The sequence below is a fragment of the Strongylocentrotus purpuratus genome, unplaced genomic scaffold (genome assembly GCF_000002235.5).
Source record: "Strongylocentrotus purpuratus isolate Spur 01 unplaced genomic scaffold, Spur_5.0 spur5_scaffold_13, whole genome shotgun sequence".
Taxonomy (NCBI): domain Eukaryota; kingdom Metazoa; phylum Echinodermata; class Echinoidea; order Camarodonta; family Strongylocentrotidae; genus Strongylocentrotus; species Strongylocentrotus purpuratus.
This window is the reverse complement of record NW_022145598.1, coordinates 18222901-18247154: the sequence shown is the minus strand read 5'-3', so window position 1 is coordinate 18247154 and position 24254 is coordinate 18222901. Positions and strand designations below refer to the sequence as shown.

Sequence of the window (24254 nt, the reverse complement as noted above, 5' to 3'; positions counted from 1 at the left end):
GGTTTCAATCCATTTTAATGTATATATTGTACAAAACTGCCATACATGTTAACAACGCGCGATGGCCGAGAGGTCTGAGGCGCTGACTTTAGACACATCACCTTTTGTACGCAAGAGTTCGAATCTCATCTTCGACCAAAAAAAAAAGTATTTTTTATTTTTTATTTTTTAGTCTATTTTTTTTCGGCATATAAAAGTATTAATGACTGCTTTAATATTCGAGAAATAGTTGTTTTCATACGCTCTCGGGAAGGTTACAATTGGGCTATTCCCCTCGGCAAGCCTCGGGGAATAGCACAATTCTAACCTTCCCTTGAGCGTAATAAAACAACTATTTCTCTCAAAGCAGTCATTAATACTATATTATAAAAGGCAAGGATATTGTACAGTGGATAGTCCGGTTTCCCCCCCCCCCCCACACTTGGCTGTTTCTTCTTGAACAAAGAAGGTATTTCTCGGTCATTGAGGAACCACCACTTCCTAATTTTCATCTCCACTTTTGAAATATAAAGTTATTAAAAAGCCAAGTAATACTACGATCGAAAAGTGGCCAAGAGCGTGGCCAAGAGCGTGGCCAAGAGCGTGGCCAAGAGCGGCGATAATGCCCAGATTTGATGATTTTTGTTCAGATCGGGGTGATTGGCATGGTCTTCGAAAGGTCACACAGCTGTGTGAATGGGGTATAAGCGACAGGACGCTGGTTCAAAACCACCATGCATAGGGTAATCCTTACCCATAACTGCCAACCTCTGGAGTTCAAAAACTGTATTCTTTAATCCCAAAAGTTGCATTTTACTGACACAAATTGTATTAAAAAAACAAAAAAACACGGATCAATGCCTCTTTAACAGTTTCTATATACAGGAAGAATTTTTTAAGGATCATTGGTTGAATATGCATGATTTTGTCATGGCTGGTGTGTTTGATGAACCAATGAACATCCCCAAATTGCCGATGTGAGATGCTTGTAGGATACTTAACAGGACAGAATGGGCATTTTGCGATTGAAAATGGCACACACACGCAAAATCTTTTGTTTGTGTTTGGAAAATCATATTTATTTCTAAAAATCCTACAAAATACAATTAAATTGTACTGGTTGGCAGCTCTGCTTACCCTGTATGCTTCGTCCCATAGATCAGCTGTCCTGTACATGTTAACGGCAGCCTTCCAATCCTTAGCCTCCAGGTAATGCTGCTCAGCTTGACGCATCGCCCCGTCATTTTCAAGCTCCTATACAAGGAAGACAAAAATGTTTTGTAGTATTGAAAATGGAGCAAAAGATGCAAAGAAGTTGGTTTACACAAATGTTTGTAAGTCAGCAATGGAAGAGCAAAAGAGAAGGATACAATGGGGGATGGTAGGAATAAAAAAAAAAATAGTATTGAAAAGATGAAAATGGTTATTTCAATTTTTTGAAAAATTCACTCTTTTGCATAATTAAGGTAATTTATGCAAATAAGGTCATAAAAATCACATTTTTACCCATAAATCATATATTATTCATATTTAAGCATTGTTTTTCTCTACATATATTTGATAGACCATTTGAAATGATAATACAACAACAAAAACTGGAAGAGCCAGGTTATTCCTTATGTTATCTTTTGTTTTGATAATTTCTTATGTACCTCAATATTTGTTTAACTTATGTATTTTATTGTTTTTGTTCCTTTATTTCATTTCTAATTACAATTCAACTATTGGGACCATACCTTCGCAAGGTGAAGATGAGTGTCCTGTAGCAGGTCAGGATGATGTTGCTTGACCAGTCGTATCATGTGGTCAAACTGACGCTGTTTCTTGTACATGGTGATGGCTAGATCGGGCTCCCGGACGGTCAAGTACAACCTGAACATAGGAAGACATATCATTACTGTAGAATCAGGTGCCCTGTTTTAGTAACCAATAGCAAATGCTAAATTTCTATGACACATTTGCTCTCAGCCAATCAAATGCCACAATTTCAGTAGGTTATAACATTATTGTAACATGTTATTGTTAATACATTTTTTTCCAAAAAAAACGGTTAAAAAAAAAACCTTTTTAAAAAGCCGACTGTCGATTTCAAATTTTGTGGGTCAATCGCAAAGGGCAATACAACATTTTTTTTTTTTTAGGCCTAGTGGATACATCACTGCACTGTGGATCACATGGTCTGCCGGGGCATTAATGTCCTTTGGCAAGACATCAATCTACATTTGCCACTCTCCACCCAGGTGAAGTAAAAGAGTACCCGGTAGGAACAAAATTCCTTGATTGCTTTAGTGCCTTATCATGGCGACTCAGCTACTGCAGGGTTACCTTGGATCTCGTGACCACAAAATCTAATCAGTTCATTGGCTCTGCAAGATACATACATGACCCAAGTTTGGCGGGAATCCATCAATGGTCCATCAATGGGATAACGCGATCACGAGCTATTTTCGCATACATAATGAGCCCTGTGACCTTTTACCTTGTATCTCGTGACCCAAAAATCTAATCAGTTCATTGGCTCTGCAAGATACACACATGACTCAAGTTTGGCGGGAATCCATCAATGGGTTCTTGAGATAACGCGATCACGAGAACGGGACGTACGTACAGACGGACGGACGGACAACCCGAAAACATAATGCCTCTAGCTACTTTGTAGGGGAGGCATAAAAAGAAGCATTTATTTGAATGAATGCAATGTTTGGAAACTTCAGCTTACCTCTCAGCCTCCCTGAACTTGCCCTGGGCCTCCATCTCTTGAGCCTGGTTGACATACAGAACTTTAATGTCTTCTCCTTTCATGCACGTCATAGCAAGCTGAAAACAAAATGGATATATTTTAAAGATTTTTTATTTCACCATAAATGAATTATCAAATCATAAATTTGCTACATTTATGAAGAAACATAGACTGGGATTGAATTTGAATGATGCAGAAAATGGTCATGTTGTTTTCTGAGAACAAATGAAATAAAATTACTTTGTTATTATTAGTATCACTTTACCATCATCAATGTAATCATCATCAACACTGCCATAATCAATATCGTTATCATCATATCATAACCATCATCAACAATATCATCACCGTCACCACATCATCATCAACAATCATCACAATCCCCATCACCACCACCACCACCACCACCACCACCATCACCATCACCCCTATCAGCACCGCCACTGTCACCATCATCTTTATCATCACCATCACCACCTCCACATCATTACCAACACCAACAATATCATCATCATCATCGTCATCATCATCATCATCACCACCACCACCATTACCACCTGTATCACCACCACCATCACCATCAACACCACCACCACCACCACCACCACCACCACCACCACCACCACCACCACCACCATCATCATCATCATCATCACCACCACCATCACCATCAACACCACCACCACCACCACCACCACCACCACCACCACCACCACCACCACCACCATCATCATCATCATCATCATCATCATCACCACCACCACCATCATCACCACCACCACCCCTATCCCCCCACCACCACTGTCACGATCATCACCAACACCACCAACATCCTCATCCCCTCCCCATCCCCAATCTCACTCACCCTATGTGCCTCCTCCCACTTCCCGGCCGCGGTGTACATATCAATCGCCTCCTTGGTCTGGCCGGCCTGGATGAAGTACCTCTCGGCGTTCTCATAGTCGTGGATCGTCACGTAATGCTTGGCGATGACGGGGTAATAGCGTTCTCCGATGTCCGCTTCCTGGAGCTGGATGATCTGCTCCGCCTTGGCCCATTGGTGCGAGTCCACTGCTGCCTTGATTGCTTTGTGCGATGCACTGCATGTGGAAGTAGATAAACCGGTCAATTGCCACTAGGGGGTGTTTCACGAAGATTCTAAGTTGAACTTAGACTTGGACTTAAAAATTATGGAGAGCCGTTTGTAGCCTTAAAATAAAATACATTCAAAAGGAAAAATTTCAAGTATTTTAGAGTTTTCATAAATTCTACATCAAGAACATGAAATCTCACATGATAATAGAAAATATGAATGATTTGAATCAACATTTTATGCCTTTTAAAATAACTTTTACAAAATATTTTCAAAGATGCTAATGGCTTTCCATAATTGTTAAGTCCAACTTAGGATCTTTGTGAAACAGCCCCCAGGTCTACAACCAGTTTGTCTTGTACCCAATTGGTCTATTCCAACATGGTCTACACCCAACCCGTCTAGTCTACTACCCACCTGGTCTAATATTCATTTCGTCTATTTATCATTTGGTCTAATGTCCATATGGTTCAATCTCCAACTAGTCTACTACCAATTTGGCTTGTAAAAGTCATGGGGTTCCTGACTGACCTACAGGTTTATAATTATGATTGCAGCATCAGCTAAATCCAAGATTTTGTTTAGAATCTGAGGCAAAGTTACCCAATACCTTTACAGACCGTCTGTACTAGTTTGGCCAGGAGGGATTAGACCACCCTGCTGGTCACTGACAGGTGGTTATCTCATCAACTCAGCTCTCAAATAACATAAAGAAAAGAGGATCATGGGGGACCAATAGGCACCACTAAGGCATTATTTTCGACGAGTACTTACCCTGCCTCGATGTAATGATTAATAGCAGCGTCTAGCTGTTTCTGAGATACGAGGTGGTCTCCCCACTCCTCTTCCAGCTTTACCACGTCACTAGGAAAGGCCTGGCGTGCCAACTCAACAGCTGAAAGAATCGCAAAATGTATTGAAAATAGGGTGAATATTTCATCAGCTACTGTATGAAAAGATAATATACAAGGTGAGTGAAGTATTCCTTGACATCCTTCTTGATTGAACGTTTTTGCCTCTTTACAAATAATCTCTACATCCTCCTTCTACTATTAAAGTGATACCCCCCTCTTCATTCTTTTTGAAATTCACCACATCAGCAGGGAAGGCGCTGCAGGCCAACTCAACGGCTGAAAGAATGGACCCCAAAAAAGATTATGTTCATGGTGTTTGCATATGGAAATTTCATTTCAATGATATCAAATTGTCATGTACAGTTACTAATTGATTTGCTTTTATCTGAGACTGCACACTGTGTTACTGAATGCTTCTCTCTACTCATAACTAATGATGGTAACAATGTATTCTTTTTATTCTTTGCAAAAGCACGTTCTAAGGTGAGTATTCAAAAGAGTTTCTTTTTTCCCCTTTTCATAGTTACACCGAGAAGAAAAGCTCTGGCGTTTGTGAATAAAACAGCATAGTTTGGGGGCCCACTGGGATAACACATGTACTTGTTTGTAACCAGGGGGGTGTTTCACAAAGATCATAAGTTGGACTCAACTCAAATTTGATAATAGAAAATATGAATGATTTGAATCGACATTTTATGCCTTTTGAAATAACTTTTACAAAATATTTTCAAAGATGCTAACGGCTTTCCATAATTGTTAAGTCCAACTTAAAGATAAGTTCAACTTAGGATCTTTGTGAAACACCCCCAGATTAAAATATAAACAGGGGGTGTTTCATAAAGCTGTTCGTAAAGTTACAAATGACTTTAGGAACGACTTGAATATGAAGTGCCAGATAGGATGCCCAAAGTTTTTCCTGATGTTTTAACAAAGTGTGACTATATTTCCAATAACCTCAATTAAATTATGGCAAAAAATATACTTTCCCTCAAAAATGTTTGTTATAATAAGAATGTTAATCTACATCTGCACAGTTCAACTTTAGTTGATGCAGTTAAAAATGATTGAGCATCCCATTTGGATTTTTCATATATAAGTCATGCGTAAAGTCATGCGTAACTTTACGAACAGCTTTATGAAACACCCCCTGGGAATAAAATCCTTACCCCTTCTGTAAGACCTTCCTCTGCGGTAGCACTCTAGGGCTCTCTGCTCATCCCGCGTCTTCTCAAACAGATCTCCAGCCTACAGAGACATGGATAGCACATATTTGAACTTAGATGGTATCCCGCATGCTCAAGGAAATCTTACAAAACTCAATTTTCTGAGTAAAAATCATTTGTAAAAATTTGTTACTGCAAAGCATCAATATTAAGAAGAAGAAAAAAAAGGGGAAAAAAAAAAGTATTTTGATTTTCTTCAGTCATACATAAAAACAGTATGCCTGTCAATCAAGGCCTCCAAAACACACTGACACAACACAAAGTATGCATCAAGCATGAGTAAAATATGCAGTTCAATAATAAACTAAAACAGACTACTGATTTTTATATTCTATTTCAAAATAATAATAATTAAATAAGCATATCATTCCAAAATGTAATGACTAAATACTAAATATAGGATATATGACGAACCCTTTCATAGAATTCTCCCTTGATAAGTGTCGTTGCGATGCGTTGTACCAGCTCACGGTTATCCATCAGCTCCTCGTTGCTTGTAACGAGTCGCGCTGCACGAGACGGCATCCCGGCCTTCATGTAGAGACTTATGGCAGCGTGAACATCGCCCTCGTGCTCCTTGAGCTCGCCAGCCTTCTCCTCTTGCCGAGTGTCCATCAGCCATTGGTAGTAGTTCCGCCGCAAGGTCTCCAGCTCAGGGTGACCCTTGACATGAAAGTGATGGCACAGAATGAATTAGCATGAGGGAGGTATCTCCTGTAGGAATATGTAGCCCCCTCTTTGACATCGATCATCCAGGGCCGTTTCATAAAATTTGCTTTTAAAGCCTGTCTGCACTAGTCTTTGCCAGGAGGGATTAGACCACCCAGCGGGGTCACAGGCAGGTGGTTATCTCATCAACTCAGCTCTCAATTAACATGAGAAAAAGAGGATCATGGGGGACCAACGGGCACTAGCTGCTTAGGCATTGTTTTCTATGTAGATGGACCAAGTAGGTACGAGTAGGACACTGGGGCTTTAAATTCATTGTTTAACAATGATAAATCTGAGATATGGCCCTACCTGTTATCAGTGTCTGTGATATGGTGTAATATTGAAGCCCTAAAAAAGTTGCCCTTCCTAATGATCATGAAGTGCCTCAAAAAAGTAAAAATCTTTGAATGACCAGTTTTGCTCAAACTTTTTTTGATTGGTTTGTCTGATTTTTCTGCTTCTATTGAAATTAACTCATTTTTTGGAGTGGACTTGCCCTTTAACATGATAAATATCAGGATAGGCATAACAACAGGTTGTGACAAGAAGAAAGTGTAGAAGAAATATAATCTCACCTTTCCTTGAGCTACGTTGATAGCCTCATCCCACTTGTGGAGCTCCTGATACATCTCCATGGCTTCATCAATAGCATTCTAAAGGGAACAATCAACCAAGAAATAATCAGCATCATAACAAAAGTAGTGCTGTGGTCAAACGTTGTGGATCACATGGTTCGCTGTTCGAGTCCTGTCGTAATATGTTTTGGCAAGACATTAATCTACATTTGCCACACTCCACCCAGGTGAAGTAAATGGTAAATGGGTACCCAGTAGGAAGAAATTCCTTGAATGCTTTAGCGCCTTATCTTTGTATCAAGCGTAGTAGAGTATATTTACGTAGTAGCTGTGCTATATAAATGTACCTATCATTATTTGGCGGCCTGTATTTGTTTTGTACAATCATATTTTGACAAAAACCAAACAGAAGAACTCTCATTGTATAACACTACCACTCTAAAAACTCAATTACCTTTTTATTCTCTGTCAAAAAAAAATTGATAAAAATATAAAAACTTCTGCTGCCTTGCTTTTGTAATATTTCTAATTATACTCAAGCTAACTTTTAAAAACGTCTAATTTCTGTTTAAATCTCTGGGTCTTACTTGCTCAAGGTAGATAGTTTCTGCATCCCAGAAATCCTTATTGAGAGCAGCCAGCTTGGCTCGTACACTGTAATGATTCATACCGTCTTCTCCCTGTAAACATAAGAGAACATAGAATATATAAGGAAAATGAAAAGCCTTTCTCAATCCTTAACCTGTAAACATTACTTCAGAGGGGAGCTAGAACCTGTAAGGCAAACATCCTTTCCAAACAAGAATATTAATTCATAGGCTCTTGATATCTCTGACCCGAACCTCTGATAAAAATCACCAGAATTAAATGGACATAAATTAACAGTTGAGGTGTCAGATAAATCTTAGATAAGCTTCCTGATGGTCAAAATCAAACCCTTTTGTTGCAGAAGTAGACATACATTTTGAATAATTCAGCAATTGGTCTACTATCACAAAAATACATGTCAAAAATTTACAGACTTATAATAATGATTTCAGCCAAATTCTTCTTTTAAACATTGATTTAATAATGCTCCCCTCTAAAGTGTCTGTATGAGTGGGCCAAAAGTGTGTTCCTGGTCAATTTTGTTGTTGTTTTTTATTTTTATTAAACTGAAGCGAACTAAGAAAACTGTGAAAAGACTACACAGAGATTAAAGGGACTGGGTAACTTTGTCTTTTGTCTCAAAATCCTGGATTTAGCTCATGCTGCAATCATAATTATAAACCTTTAGGTCAGTTAGGAACCCCATGACTTTTACAAGCCGATCGGCTGTTTGATTATCAAGATATTTATCATTGGAAATAGAAATCAAATTTTGCGTTTTCCTAACGTTTTTAATAACACAACAGTCTATTGGGGAACAGGAGTATGGTAAACCCGGTCACTCAAAAGATTTTTACTTTTCTGAGGCACTTATTGATCATTTTGAAGCGCAATTTGTTTAGGGCTTCAATATTACACCATATCAGAGACACTGATAACACATAGGGCCGTGCATCTCAGATTTAACATTGTTAAACAATGCCTTTAAGATATACTATTCACCGTTTCTTTGCTAATCTCGCCGGCGAGCTTGTTTATCTTGCGAAGGTACCTGGCCTTTGCAACATCCCCGAGGGCAGCAAAGCAGCGTTCTGCGATGTGAAGCTGTTTGGCGCCCAGAGACAGCTTGGCCAGAGTCTTCCACATGGCCTCCGTCTCGGATGTCATCTCGAGGGTTTCCAGGAAGGCTACAGCTCTGGTGGTGGAAAGAAGCAAGGTGTTTGGAAAGTGGAATAAAAAGATGAAAATTTCTAAAACAAAGCCCTAAATAAAATTGAAGAATGGATTTGTATGGAAAGTAGGAAAGATGAACATCTAATGCAAAGCCCAAAATAAAAGTTAAGGAGAAGGAGGAGGAAATGGAAGTGGAGAAGAAGGACAGGAGGAGAAGGTAGAGACAAAAGAGAAAAAGAAGAAGAAAAAAAATAAAGGAGGAGAAGACAAAGGACAAGAGGGGAGGAGGAGGAGGAAGAGGAGGGGAAGGGGAGGGGGAGGAGGGGAAGAAGAAGAAGAAGAAGAAGAAGAAGAAGAAGAAGGAGAAGAAGAAAAAGAAGAAGAAGAAGAAAAAGAAAAAGTAGTAGAAGAAGAAGAAGAAGAAAAAGTAGAAGAAGGAGAAGAAGAAAAAGAAGAAGAAAAAAAAGAAGGAGAAGAAGAAAAAGAAGAAGAAAAAAAATAAAGGAAGAGGAGAAAAGGACAAGAGGGAGAAAGAGGAGAAGGTAAAGATGAACAACATGAAGAAGAAGAAGAAGAAAGAAAGCAAAAGAATAGGTACACAAAAATTGCACCAACCTGGCATGATCCCCATCATCTATGGCCGTACCAAACTCAATCAGCCCCTCGTCAAGGGTGTAAGAAACGGAGGTGACGCCTTCGTTCACGATCACATCGGTCTTACCGTCGGCCCTCTCAAGATCAACAATGTCGCCCTGAAATAGTCACACATTGTCAAATCATTTTCCAAACTTCATGTTGAGACTATAAGAACATTCACTTTGTGCATGTTATTTTCCACAACAATTGAATGATATACACATAATATACAAAAGTCTACCATACACTTTATAAGCACTGTTTTTATCATTATTATCATTATAATTAGAAGTGGTTGTGGCTTTAGCAATTCGAGAATTCGAGAATTCAAACCCTTGATCCACGAAAATATCATTACCCCAACATATTGGCTTGTACGGTATTGGATCTAGGACTTTGGGATGAAAAAAATATCTTACCTTCATAGGAAACATGGTGACTCTCTCAGGATGATCAATGTTGTACCAGACGCATAAGTTGCCTCTGTTCTGAGCAACAACAACATCACTCTGCGGCACCCACTAGCAACATTATGAAGAAACAAGGGAGATACGTTTGAAACAATAGACGCGTATCTGCTGTATTGCATTCATTGGCAACCATATTGATGAGCATGTACAAAAGTTCCTATTCAATGTTGTACCACACACAAAGGTTGCCTCTGTTCTGAGACACTACGACATCTCCCTGTAGCATCCACTGGCAACATTGCAAACAACAATATAAATAAGTAAGAAACATTACATCTCTTGCATTTCCTTTGTAAGGGTGTAGATAATACAGATAAAATGTAAATACAAATTATGTGTAAAATATATTCAAATGAAAAGCAACTAAGAATTAAATATAAATAGTACAATCATCTCCTACTTGAAGGAAGGAACATCTGTCTCATACCGTCACTTATAAATAATGCCATTTCTCTACCTTTTCAACGACTCAATGAGCTCGTTATACAATATTTCCAAGTAGTACAAGAGTAGTATGACAGCTTAAAGCCCCACTGCACTACGTGTAGCTACTTGCTCCCTCTAAATAGAAAACAATGCCTAAGTGGTGCCCGTTGGTCCCCCATGATCCTCTTTTTTCTCATGTTAATTGAGAGCTAAGTTGATGAGATAACCACCTGTCAGTAACCATGCTAATCCCTCTAATCCCTCCTAGCCAAACTAGTGCGGAGGGGCTTTAAAAGGCGAAACGTTGATTGGTGTACTGATGAACATACCTGTACATAGCTGCTGTAGTTCAAAATGGTGGTCTTCAACTGAGTATCAACGTCAAACAGATGGAGCTGCGAATGTTGGGCAAGAAAACAAAAAAGAATTATATTTATTTATGACAAGTCATGTACATAATAAAATTTGGAATCTCTTATAACATGACTAACTATATAGACTCTTAACAGATAAAGATAAGGCTGGAGTTAGGGTAAGGGTAAGAGTTAGGGATATCGATAGGATTAGGGTCAGGGTTAGAATTATGATTAGGAGGATCAGCATTAGGATTGGGATTAGAAATAGGGTCACGGTTAGGATAGGGTTAGGTTATGATTAGAATGAGGATCAGGATCAGGATTAGGATTAGATATGGTTGGAGGTATAGGGTCAGGGTTAGGCTCTAGCTAGGATCAAAATTAGGGTCAGGGTCACTTGAGTGAAGGAGTGTTCTTGAGTTGTTCCGCTTAATTTAACATTTAAAATGATTAATATTATTCATACATGAATATTAATAATAAATAAACAGTTGTCAATGAGACCATATGATCATATAGTTAAATTTAAAAGTATGATTTATTGTTCTAAAAATGTTAGTGTTGAGTTTATAAAGGTTAAGCTTAAATTATTAATATGACCCACTTGCTGATTAATGAGCAATGTGTAATTTAAAATGTGTTCAATTGACCTATGCTTTATGTACTGTATATAGTTGTAACCATGTGAAAAAAGAATTTCCACTTAATGTGGACAATAAAACAAATCAAATCAAATCATAAAAATTAATTACCCTAAGTTTCTTGTCCCTGTAGAGCAGTTTGTGTCCTGTCTCATTCAGCTCCAGCCAGTCCACCTTAGAGTCATGGGCCAGGTTAGCCACATTGAAACCCAAGGCCAGGTTCACAATGGCTATGGTCTTCAGATCTACAAGATATGCCATCTTCTTGTTGTCATCTACGTTGAGCTGCTTGCGTTCGTTAAGCCTCACGCTGCATGGTCAGAGGAAGGGAAAAATGGAAACAAGAGATAGTCAAAACTAACAACCCAACAAGATGAATGATAGCTATGGTCTTCTGGGGGCCGTTTCACAAAGACTAAGATCGACTTTATGTTGGACTTAACTATGGCAAGCAGGCGCTATCCATGCCACTAGTTCCTCTAACCATTCCTGGCATTGGTTTCTCAAGGGAAGTACCAATTGTCACAAATCTACAGAATTTGAATTTGTTGGTAGTTCATTATTGAAGGAATTTTTTTTATCTAAAGATCATAATTGAGAGACCACTGGTGAGAGCAACCAGTGGCATTATTTTCTTCATCTACAGAATGCTAGAACAAGTTTATTTAGGTTGATTTTATACATTCTACCTTAACACAAATGATTTTTTCAGGTGACTGGTACGCTTAACACATCGACCGCTATAACATAATTATATGTAACATTGTACAGTGTTCATTGTTCGAAAGGATGTGGTCAATGACCTTCTGGGCCCCGTTTCACAAAACTTGTCATCAGTGACAAATGACAGTTTTTGTTATAAGCTACTGAAATCCTTGCCTCTGATTGGTTATCAGCAGATTTGTCACTGATATTTGTCATTTGTCATTGAAAAAAGGCTTTGTGAAACACCCTCCTGGTTACTGACCTGATAAGGTGAGGGTTCATGAACTCTGTCCTCACGCATCCCAAGATCTCATTGGCCCCGTACTCTACCAGGGTCAACTCACCAGCATTGAAGATCATACACACCTGGTCAAAGGTCAAAAGGTCAAAAGGTCATAAGGTCATTTCATCTAAGAACTGTGCATGTTCACATTTGACAATCAAAAATTGTTTTCACTTTCTCCTGAAAATGATACTTTGAACTTTCACTGGGATTAAATTTTTAACTATTGACAAGAATTTGGCTTCTGCATGCCGATTGATGCAGGCCTGCAATTCAAAAAACAATCATAAATGTTACAAAACTTCTCAAAGTACAAACTCATATTTCATCTCAAACACTTCATTGAAAGTTTGATTTCAATTTTCACAAAAATTTCTATCTGCAAACTTGAGGCCTGCAAGTTTAGCATCATCATAAACAAATACTTGAAAAGATACCAAATTAAACCTTTTCACACAAAAAAATAGTTTTTGTTTAATGCTAAATATATTACTCATTGCAGATGGAAGTATCGAAAATAATATCGCTAGTGATATTAGTTTGTCTCGCAATTTATGGTCAACAAGGGATCTAAAAGATCACGACGTTTTATGCGCCGCTGCAACACTTCGTCAGGTGATAAAATATATTGTAAGCAAGTGTGTTTTATACTCTACGGGTTGACCTGACAAAGTGTTGTAGCGGCGCACGAAACGTCGTGATCTTTTAGATCCCTTGTTGACCATACATTGCGAGATAAACGAATATCACTAGCGATATTATTTTTGATAGTATTTGTTTATTTACTCACATTCTCATTCTCGAAGAAGAACTTCTCGTTGCCTCCGGTGTTCTGCCACGGAACCTCACTGAGCTTGTTGGAGCTAAGATCACCCAGGAGGAGGGTGTCTGACGTGTGGGCCACCAGGTAGCGGTCCTTGCCAAGGATACGCACCTCATCGATCTTAATACAAAAAAAGAAAGAGTAACGGTCACAAAAATGTTTGAATCCAATGACCGGGGTAATAATGATATATATTTTGTAAAGCACTTTGAGAAGGCCTGTGGTCCTGAAAAGCGCTATATAAAAACAAACTATTATTATTATTATAGAGAAAGAGGAAGAGAGAGAGAGGAAGAGAGAGAGGAAGAGAGAGAGAGAGAGAGAGAGAGGGAGGGAGTTGAGGGGGGGGGGGCAGGGATGGGGGAGAGAAGAGAAGGTGCTGTGTAGAAAAGGAGAGATTAAAGAGAGAGAGAGAGAGAAAGAGAGAAAAGGACACAGAGAGAGAGAAAAAGACAGAGAGAGAGAGGGGGAGGGGGAGGAGGGGGGGGGGAGAGAAAAGAAAAAGTATTGTGTAGAAAAGGAGAGATTTACGAGAGAGAGGGAGAGAGAGGTAGAACAAGAAAAACACAGAGAAAGGAAGGAGGAGAGGGGAGGGGGGGGGGGGGGGGATTGGGGTAGTTTGTAGAAGTTTAGATCACCCAAGAGGAGGGTGTCTGAAGTGTGGGCCACCAGGTAGCGGTTCTTGCCAAGGATACGCACCTCATCGATCTTAATAGATAGAAAAAAAGAAAGAGCAACGGTCACAAAAATGCTTGTATCAGAAATGCCAACTTTTGGAAAACAGAAATAGAAAGGATTTGCAACAGAAACCAAAAAATGTGCACATAGCGCACATTTTGAGCGCAGAGCGCCCGACTCATGCGGCCAGGGTCCAGGGCCCACCTTGTGTGATATAAAGATATAATATAATATTAGAAGAGAGACAGAGACAGAGCGGGGAAGAAATAAAGAGTGACAACAGGAAAGTTGGAAGGGAAATAAGGAGAGGTGGGGTGAGAAGAGAACAGTGAGAGAGATAGAGGATATAGAGAGAAACAGAAGACAAAGAGAGAGGGAGAGAGAGAGGGTAGAGAGAGCAGACTGTGCCAATTTATCTTAGCTAAAACTCTATTTTGAGATACCTCATATCCATAGTGAGACTTGAGTACCACCCTCGTGCCCGAGGAAAGGTTCTTGACTATGACCTGGCTCAGTCCGACGTAGGTCATCTCAAACTTGTTCTTGAAGATGGATCGGCGGAGGCAACAATCGAACAGCTCCACACCACCGCACAATGTACCCTGAGGACAGTCAGAAAATAAAAGATACATTAAAGGTAAAGATCAGTTTTGGAACGCCCCCCCCCCCCCCCTCTCAAAAAAAGAAATAGTGGAAGCTATCATGTGAAAGAATTTGTTTTGACTAATACGTGATGATACAAATTTTCCTGGGAAACTGCCTACTAATTGATATATTTGGTAAATTATTATATCTATTTGGACCGGATAGATATCGCGCATGGGTCACGCACGTGTCACCCAGTACCATAAACATCTTTCTGTGTACAGTGCTTGTAACTTTACCAAGACTGGGCCAAATTTCTTATCATTTTGATGATTCCAGAACCTTGCAGTACACACCAATATGCTAGATGATCAACCTTTTTCTGATCGATTCCACAACATTTCTTTCACAATGCAATCGCATGAACAGAACTGATCTTTACCTTTAATTACCTACTGTGAAAATGTAAATAGGCATACCTACATCAGGCATTAGAATATAACATCAACTTTAACTTCGACTGAATAAAACTATGAAGAAATTTTGGTTGATTGATAGGGACAGAAAGGAGGGAATAAACATTAGATTTGAATAATTTGTCTTGGAAACCTTAAAGAGAAGGTTGAGATCTGGGAAGAGGTGATACATAATTTGTGAATGTCATCATTCTTATTATGCAAGTGTGGAAGAACATCAGATAAGACATGTTCCCTGAAAAGCATGGCTCTTCAAATGCCTTTATATTCTAAATATGTCATGTAACATCGTAAAACTCGGGGGGGGGGGGGGTAGGATTTTTACGCCACGTGTTCGTGTAGTCCCATATACATCTTTCTGTGTACAGTGTTTGTAACTTTACCAAGACTTGGCCAAATTTCTCATCATTTTGATGATTCCAGAACCTTGCAATGCACACAAAGTCTTATATGCTAGATGATCAACCTTTTCTGGTCGATTCCACACCGTTTCTTTCACAATGCAATCGCATGACCAGAACTCAACTTCATCTGTATATATTTTTAAAATACCCCCTGAGTCAAGCCATCCAGAATTTTGTTTCTAGTACAGCAGTAATATGATCCAAGTCCAAAAGGCTAGGACCTATAGGTGGGTGCAGGGGCATGGCAAGAAAATTTTCAAATGGGGGGGGGGGGGGGGGGGGGGGGGGGCATTGATGGGCCTAATTTGCTGACAAACTATCTGAAAATTGCAATCAAGCAGAATTAAGAAGGTAAAAATATTTGAGATTTGGATGCATTCTGTCAAAAAAAAAAAAAAAAAAAATTAAAAACAGATTGCTACAAGAAAATTTTGAGGGATTTTGCATGCAATGAGTGCATGGGTACAACTTTGCATTTGACTGTACTTAATGGAACCATCTTTCTTCCATGCGAGGGTTGTGATGGTGTAAAGGTTTGGGATCTCCTTCATACGAGCCTCCTCCCACATGCCAAGGAGGGAACCTGTCCCTCCCCCTCCCCCAATACCCTCTCCCAATGATAATCCAGTGAGGAATAAGATAAATGTTGAGTTAACTTACAGCGACCAGTCTGGAACCATCTTTCTTCCATGCGAGGGTGGTGATGGTGTAGAGGTTTGGGATCTCCTTCATACGAGCCTCCTCCCACATGCCACGACGAGGGGCCCAGTTGAACACACGCAGTCTACAACGAGACAAAAAACATATGCATACATTGAAACGAATACTGAACAGAAACTTTGAATAATCATGATAATAATAATAATAATAATATGTCTTGTTTACCCAGGGTAGCCTCATCAGTATTCATACTGTTCTCCCTGAGGGCCCTGCAATCATATCATTACCCTGGCTTTAGCCGAGCTACCATGAAAAGGCGCTCAATCATTCAAGGAATTTCTTCACACCCATTCACCTCACCTAGATGGAGTGTGGCAAATATAGAATAATGTATTCCTAAAAGACATCAGTGCCGGATCTCTTGGATGTAAACCAATGCACGACAAGACCGACAGTTTTTATTTTGTGAGCCTTTGGACAGCTTTTAAGAGGGTTCACGAGACCAGACAGTTTGTCGGACACTTGGGCTCGTCCATCTAATAGGGTGCCCTTGGACATGATTTGAAGTCATCTAATATTATGATCCAGTGCAGAACATTTACACCACTGATCATGTACAAGGATCTTTGTCATAGCTGAAACTTTCAAAAACAAAATCGATTCAAATTGCCTGGGGTTGATTTCTTATAAATCTCTATCATAGTGTTCATCTCGTTTAAAATACCATTTTTTCTCTTCTCAGAGTGGTCAACTTACCTATTATAGCTACCAACAACCACAGACTGGCCACCGGGGTTATTGACAGCTACGGTGAACTCATGCTCCTCAGAGTCGCGACTGAAATCAAACTGCTGATTAACACGCCCTTCCTTGCTGTAAATTGCGATGCGCTTGTCACAGCCGGCAGCCACGATGCTGTTCCCCGCCCAGCAGAGGGCGTACGGAGGGCAGGCGTGGGTGGCGACCTTGCCCTGCGATTCCCCGGACCCCTCGTCTTCCAGGAAGTAACGGACGATGGAGCCGTCGGCGTGGCCAGACAGGACACCCTTACCTGAAAGGCTGCAATTCATACAAATGAAAAAAAAACAATGCTTTCAAAGAATGTGCCTCTGTTTTCCTTCGGCTATCACAAATCAACGACACAATATGTCAAATGTCTGTGAAGTGGTGATGACTCATGAAAATGCATACACTGTCAGAGAACGGAGAGGAAGCAAATCTAAGTTTGGTAAGTACCTATTTTAAGTAGTTTTAAGTAGTTTTAAAGATGTTGTAGACCCTTGTTTATCAGGATTCCTTAAGATACCCTCCTTTCTATTAATCACAGTAAATGAATAACAATGAACAAACAATATCGGCAAAAACGATATCTAATATCTGATTAACAAGTAAAGAAAGAGCAGAAAATCTCAGTGAGTTTTCCATACACATGAGCATGATATGTAGTCTCATATGGGCTAAGCTTTTAGAGAGTTTGTGATTTCAAGCAATTTTTTTCTTCATTTGGTCTATACTGCTGGTCCAATCTATCTATATGTACTGCATGATAAGCCACTTGGAAAGACTTTAAGCAAGATTTTCCAGAATTTCCATTTGGCTCCTGCAACGTACTCAAAATTTACTTTAAGAACCCCGGCTATGACAGGAACTCCGGTACACTTACTTTGGGGCGAGTGAGACGACATAGGAGTCCGTCCCGTAGACCGTGGAGGATTTGTTGGTCTTGGTGTTGGCAACCCTGACCTTGCCGTCTGCCAGACCAAACACGATGTTGCCGTCCGGCGGCCAGATTAGACAGGTCACTGCACTCTGCTGGACAAACTTGTTGCAGATCACCTTCTTGGAATCCCTATAAAACAAGAAATTATACAAATTCTTAACCTCAGGATCATCAGGGATGTAGGTAAATAAAATGTCTACATGAAAGGCAGGTTTCAACATTCAGGGGTGATAGTGAGCACTAAAAAAAAAATTTTTGTTTTGTTTTCCCCCCAACCACGACCACCTTGAGTAAAAAAAAAAGGAGAGGATTCGCATGGAAAATATGACATCTAATAACATTCCTCCCTTTCGAGTAAGAAAATTGGGAAAATCAGGATAAAATAGGGAAAAAAAAAAAATTAAATCAAGAAGAAAGAAAAAAAATCGGGAAAAAAAATCAAAAAATCAGGAAACCGATTTAAATCGGGTTTTTATCAGGCCTGAACATTGTTGCAAAAATCTGTATGCTGTGTAATCTCAAAGTTGGTATTCTTGAAACTGCTTTCCCACAATAATGATTTTGCTTATCTATATTGTTTGTTTGCTTGATTTTAACTCTAAATAATATATGTTTATTCTACTGGCTCATAGTTGTTAGTACTCCTCAACATATTGCAAACATAATATTGCTACAGGGAATAATTTTCCTGGTATCGCATCGCAATTTGCTATGCATTTTTGCATGACTGCTATACAAAATATCTTTTGTGTAGCAGTTTTCTTCCATAGAAATGTACAGAATTTCATTTGAAATATTTATCCATCAGCTGAAATTGCTAATCAAAAAAATTGAGGCAAATTATTCCCTGTGCTATGTATCTTCAAGATATTCTCTGATACAAGATATTATCAACTGAAAGATGTTATATATTTTTCACGAAACAGTTGCAGCACAGTTTAGAAGGATGACACAATTAGTATGAGCAATATTGTTTGAGACAACAGTAGATTGGCACCTGTTTTCAACGTTCTAGCCGAACGATGCTCCACTAGAACAAACGTTTCATACTTTGGTTGCTTTCTCCACCTAACTGCAGTCACTCATCTGCCACATGTGCAATTTTGCACAAAATAATGAGCACCAATTGATGGTCAACAGAATGTCTGAGCAATGTCATGATTAGCTCCATGGCTACCCCTTAAACACCGATGTATATTTATTTTAAGCCTGAGTCATTACGGTTTTTGTGCTAAACGGTTAACCGTTAAAAGTATACGGGCGGTTTCGTTTAACCGTTTAATAATAATCTGAAAAAGTGAAAATACAGTATTTTTAATAGTGCTGTAGCTCGGAACCCTGCTGGTCTTCAGACTGTGGGGCTGAGCATTCCCAGCCCCGGACTATGGCACAAATTGGGTCATCCTGATAAACAGAGACCAGTAATAAACAGCATAAAACATGTCTTATTATTCCTCATCTAAATTTGATATCATGATTAACCTTGCAAAGTTACTCTGTGAAGTTAGCTGATCTGTGACGTGTTTATATATGCCTTTGCAATGCAATGTTTGCACATGGTCAGGGAGAGAGCTCCCTGCATGTATCATTGCCATATGAAATTATGTGGAAGTGTGTATCACACACACCCAAGACACACCCTGCAATGAGCTGATCCAAGTTAGTGACCAATCAGGAAGGTTCTCTAGCTATGTGGGTGGAGTTTGATACCAGCATAAATTACAGGTTGGTGACCGCGCGTGCTTTCACCGTACCCAGTTCAGTGGGAGGTCAAGAAGCCACGCCCACATGTGTGCATGTGACAAGCATGAGCTCTCCATATGTGTGTATGTACAGTGTATTTGGGCGCCGGAGGTGTGTGTACATGTGTGTGACCGAGAGAGCATATGGGCTAGCATGTCCCTGCATGTCCCTGCATGGACGAGGCAGGGACATGAGTGAAGATCGAAGTAAGAAAGGGTGGCTGTGTTAATCAGCTGAATTGAAGAATGATCAAAAACTTAAATTACTCACAAATAATATCCAAGACTTTGTTGATTGATATTTCTAAAACTTCAATTATTATTGTTATCAATATTTTTGTATTTTATTTATATATGAACATTATTTTAGGGGGCGAGTCGGCAAGGGATGGATATTAATATTGAGAGAGAGAGAGAGAGAGAGAGAGAGAGACTCGGGGGAGAAGGGATGTGAGAGGAACTGACCATCGAATGTGTAAACATTTAGAAAGTTGTGAGCTGAGAGTGCAGTAATAAGAAAAGGTACATGAGCGATGAACACATTGCAGAGAGAAGGGAATAAAGAGGGTGAGAAAAGAGAGAAGGGGGCTGGTTGTTTTATTGTTTACAAATTCATTCATGGGGATTACTGCTGCCAGAAAGCTGGCGCGCAGCGGCCAGGGTGTAATATTACACTGCCGTTTCTTTGATTATCTTTATCATCGGCTATTAGCACATTCCAAAATGTATGCAAATAACGGTTAACCGGAGCGAGAAATGCTAAACGGTTTTGATGAATGCGGTCGGATAACCGTCGGTGAAACGGTTTGACTCAGGCCTAATTTATTTTGCACTGGAAAGGGCAGAATAGTCATGAGCCTTTGGTATATCTATCCCACAATAAATACAAGATGACTCAGAGAGATCATTTGTGTGGCATAGATATAAAAGTTTAAAAAACACAGACCTGGGGGTGTTTCACAAAGATCCTAAAAAGTCGAACTTCACTCTAAGTTGGACTTAAAAATGATGGAGAGCCATTTGAAGCCTTAAAATTAAATATTTCCAAAAGCAAAAATTGAAGTATTTTAGACTTTTCAGAAATTCCACATCAAGAAGATGAAACCTCCTTGATAATAGAAAATATGAATGATTTGAATCAACATTTTATGCCTTTTGACATAACTTTTACAGAATATTTTCATAGATGCTAACGGCTTTCCATAATTGTTAATGTCCAACTTAGAGATAAGTTCAACTTACAATCTTTGTGAAACACCCCCTGAACATGACATGATAACAGTTGAGCCTACTTACCAATCCTCCCCTATCTTGTACACAAAGATGATGTTGTCGGTCTGTCCTATAGCAATCTTAGTCGAGTCTGGCGAGAAGGCCAAAGCTTTGACTGTGTAGCTCTTCTTGCCATACTATAAAGGAAGAGGTTGAACGGCTCAAATGGTTTCATGGAAATATTTTAATTGTGACACTTCTGGAGATAATGAATAAACTGAGCTCTATATGTCGCAGTGGTGCAATTATTTAACATCTTGTAGGCCTAGAAACGTGCATCCCCATTTCTTGTATGAAACTGCATCATTTAAGATTATTTTTAACATACATCTCCAAAAATCAGACTAAATTATGATAGAAAGTAAGATATCTTAGGAGGCAATAATGGTAATGAAATTCCTTTGAAAGTAGTTTTTTAGTTCTGATGATGTCCATAATTTCAGGGTTATTTGTAGTATTATGATAAGAAACTAATTTATACTAACATAAATTTAAAAAAAAAAGAAACTAATTTATACTGTTATTCCTAAGAATGAACATTGAGATTCCCCTTGATAAATGTTGGATCATCAATCTGTCTTAATAGTCAAGTCAAGAGGGATATTTCTACGCCCTAACCATATCAACTTCTTTCCCAATCATGAGAAAGCTTTAAATAATACCTTTGACAAGATAGCTCAGTTGGTAGAGCAGTGGTCTCATAATCCGGTGACCCGGGTTCGAAACCAAGACGATGCGCTAGTGCCCTTTGGTAAGGCATTAATCCTCATTACCAGGTCCCTCGGAGAGGACCTTAAGCCATCAGCCGTTTGGTTGCTTACTTACAAACATTTATGCTTTCTTAGCAGTCAGGTAAAATAACAACCACCACCATTTACATACAGGTTAAGGATGTTTGTTTACATACAGGACTAATGATTCTTTAAGTTTTATTCATATTACCTTTGAATCAAGAGGTTTGGTGCCAAATTTATCTCTCCTCTCCCCCTGTTCATCAAAGAGAAGGACCACCCTATCCACTGTACACACTGCAAGCTTGGTGTTGTTTGGCGCCCAAGCCATCGCAGTGATTTTGGCTGCCCCATCCTACAAAAAGAGGAAAGAAATAGAAATAAATGTTGAAGATACAGATATATAAGAATAGAATATTAAAAATTTGACACTTGTCACACACTCACAGCTTACAACAGTTGTAAGTCAATTGCTTTTGTTTATAGTGGGAAAAAACACACCAAATTACACATTGGATTGAATAATGATATTCTGCATTTATAACTTAACACTTAGTTCATACATCAACAGTGTCTCCAAGCGCTCTACATTTATATCATTATCCCGGTCATCGGATTCAGGCTTGCCCGCACACAATGTATGATTGTTTGGTGGGGCGCAGTAGACCGAATTTTCCGTCTCTTTCGTTCGTTAGCCTCTTATTGGGGTAGGGTCGGCTCTCTCTTTAGAGACGGAAACCGTCTATACACATTCCCTTGATAACGCCACGGCCATTTCAGGTCGTAGCGTTTTGCCCCCAAAATCCCCCAAAATGTCATTTTACCTCATGCATTGATTATTTAAAATTAGGAGAAGGTTATACTACATCGGTTCCACTCACCAACTTGACTGAAATAATCCGTTTAATGGTCCCTTTTAAGGAAATTATGGGTCAAAATCGACATCCATGTTGAAATCTTGCAAGCCATGTTAAACTCTCGCTGCGCACGGAGTCATCTAAATCAATCTCATCCCTTTTAGTCTACGCCGAAGGCAAAACGATTATGAAGGAAAAACTGTGCGCCATCTACACGTTCGTAATGGCGTTATCACAGTTTTTCCTTCATAATCGTTTTGTCTTCGGCGTAGACTAAAAGGGATGAGATTGATTTTGATGACTCCGTGCGCAGCGAGAGTTTAACACGGCTTGCAAGATTTCAACATGGATGTCGATTTTGACCCATAATTTCCTTAAAAGGGACCATTAAACGGATTATTTCAGTCAAGTTGGTAAGTGGAACCGATGTAGTATAACCTTCTCCTAATTTTAAATAATCAATGCATGAGGTAAAATGACATTTTGGGGGATTTTGGGGGCAAAACGCTACGACCTGAAATGGCCGTGGCGTTATCAAGGGAATGTGTATAGACGGTTTCCGTCTCTAAAGAGAGAGCCGACCCTACCCCAATAAGAGGCTAACGAACGAAAGAGACGGAAAATTCGGTCTAGGGGTGCAGGTGCGCGTGTGTGTTCAGTTAGCGACCGTAAACTAAGATTACAGTCACTAACTTAACACACACGTGCGCCCGCACCCGACCGTCATTACGGTATGTATGTGTATTGTGCTACAGTTTGCCGTGAATCCCATGAGAAAGTGCATCTAGGCCCTAAGTCTTTATTTTTACGAAAAATATTCTGAAAAAGATAAGAAAATTGACAGGAAACAGGTTGGGTAACAAACAAATCGACTTTTAAATCATGACCTTTATTTGGACATTTGATGAATATTTATTTCATTTTGGGTATGTTTTAGGATTCGTTTTAGTAGGGTATCTCCACGACGGAGTTACGGGTCAAAGTCTGGATAGACTTCTGAACTAGCGCCAGTTTACTCTGCACGGCACGGGAATATTCGGCAACGATCGTCACAACATCACACACACCCGAGCTGTCCCCGTGCTTGACAACAAAGTGTAGCGTCCGTATCGACGGGCAAAAACAATCTTAATCTAACTTCATTTTCAAGCTCTTTGATTCATACCTGTGGGTTAAGCAGCGTTTTCAAGTGCTTTAACTGCATTACTTCTCTTCTGAGTCATCCATTAACAATAAAAAGTCACAAATTCTTGAGATTTTATCTGGGTTTGTAGACGTTACCGTTAACAATTTTCGGCCGCTCAGGAATGCAATTATAATTTTCTGGTCAATAGATGGCGCTAATAATTTCTTATATACATATCTGGGGGGGGGGGGGGGGGGGGGGGGGGGGTCAAGGGTCTTATAATTTTACTGGATGAAAATGCAAGACGTTGATAAAATCGAGTGTACGATATTGGGGGTCCTTGTCGGACCAACTGTAGTTAAGTTTTACTTATCTCCGCCCCACCCTCTCGGTTGAAATTAATGAGACAAAATATTTTATTATCAATTAAAAACAAAAAATCATTCAAGCTTTCATGCGGAAAATCTCCGACATTTTCGGTTAATTGATCAAAGTCTCTCACATGCAGTGCCAAACACAAAATAGTTCTAAACGTAGCCCATGTCAAGACAGCCTAATTCCAATTTGAGGGTTTAACTTATTAAAAATAAATTGAGCTAATTTAGATGGATGAAATGCGGTGAGAGAGAAAAACATGAGGGAATCTTGTATAGGACTGGGATAGGACTATAGGAGGGGGAGGGGGCTTGGGAGGGGGGCCTTGGGATGGGGGGGGGGGGGGCTTATC

At 39.5% G+C, this 24254-nt stretch overlaps 1 protein-coding gene across 2 annotated transcripts in view; it reads right to left on the bottom strand.

Moving 5' to 3' along the window:
- LOC592619 (intraflagellar transport protein 172 homolog) overlaps nt 1-23692 on the bottom strand; it is a 38743-nt gene extending 15051 nt beyond the window's left edge. For both annotated transcript variants that reach the window (XM_030983076.1, XM_030983075.1), the window contains exons 1-23: nt 23567-23692; nt 21756-21899; nt 20838-20950; nt 17743-17928; nt 16836-17138; nt 16080-16203; nt 14398-14556; nt 13244-13396; nt 12433-12536; nt 11577-11775; nt 10798-10863; nt 9992-10093; nt 9552-9688; nt 8766-8958; nt 7763-7855; nt 7176-7253; nt 6304-6552; nt 5833-5911; nt 4587-4707; nt 3585-3819; nt 2699-2796; nt 1716-1851; nt 1117-1233 (exon numbers count right to left, since the gene is read on the bottom strand). In XM_030983076.1, coding sequence (XP_030838936.1) covers nt 1117-1233; nt 1716-1851; nt 2699-2796; nt 3585-3819; nt 4587-4707; nt 5833-5911; nt 6304-6552; nt 7176-7253; nt 7763-7855; nt 8766-8958; nt 9552-9688; nt 9992-10093; nt 10798-10863; nt 11577-11775; nt 12433-12536; nt 13244-13396; nt 14398-14556; nt 16080-16203; nt 16836-17138; nt 17743-17928; nt 20838-20950; nt 21756-21899; nt 23567-23605 — 3228 coding nt within the window. In that variant the 5' untranslated portion in view covers nt 23606-23692. The remainder of the gene's footprint in view (nt 1-1116; nt 1234-1715; nt 1852-2698; nt 2797-3584; nt 3820-4586; nt 4708-5832; nt 5912-6303; nt 6553-7175; nt 7254-7762; nt 7856-8765; nt 8959-9551; nt 9689-9991; nt 10094-10797; nt 10864-11576; nt 11776-12432; nt 12537-13243; nt 13397-14397; nt 14557-16079; nt 16204-16835; nt 17139-17742; nt 17929-20837; nt 20951-21755; nt 21900-23566) is intronic.
- Nucleotides 23693-24254: the final 562 nt, after the last annotated feature.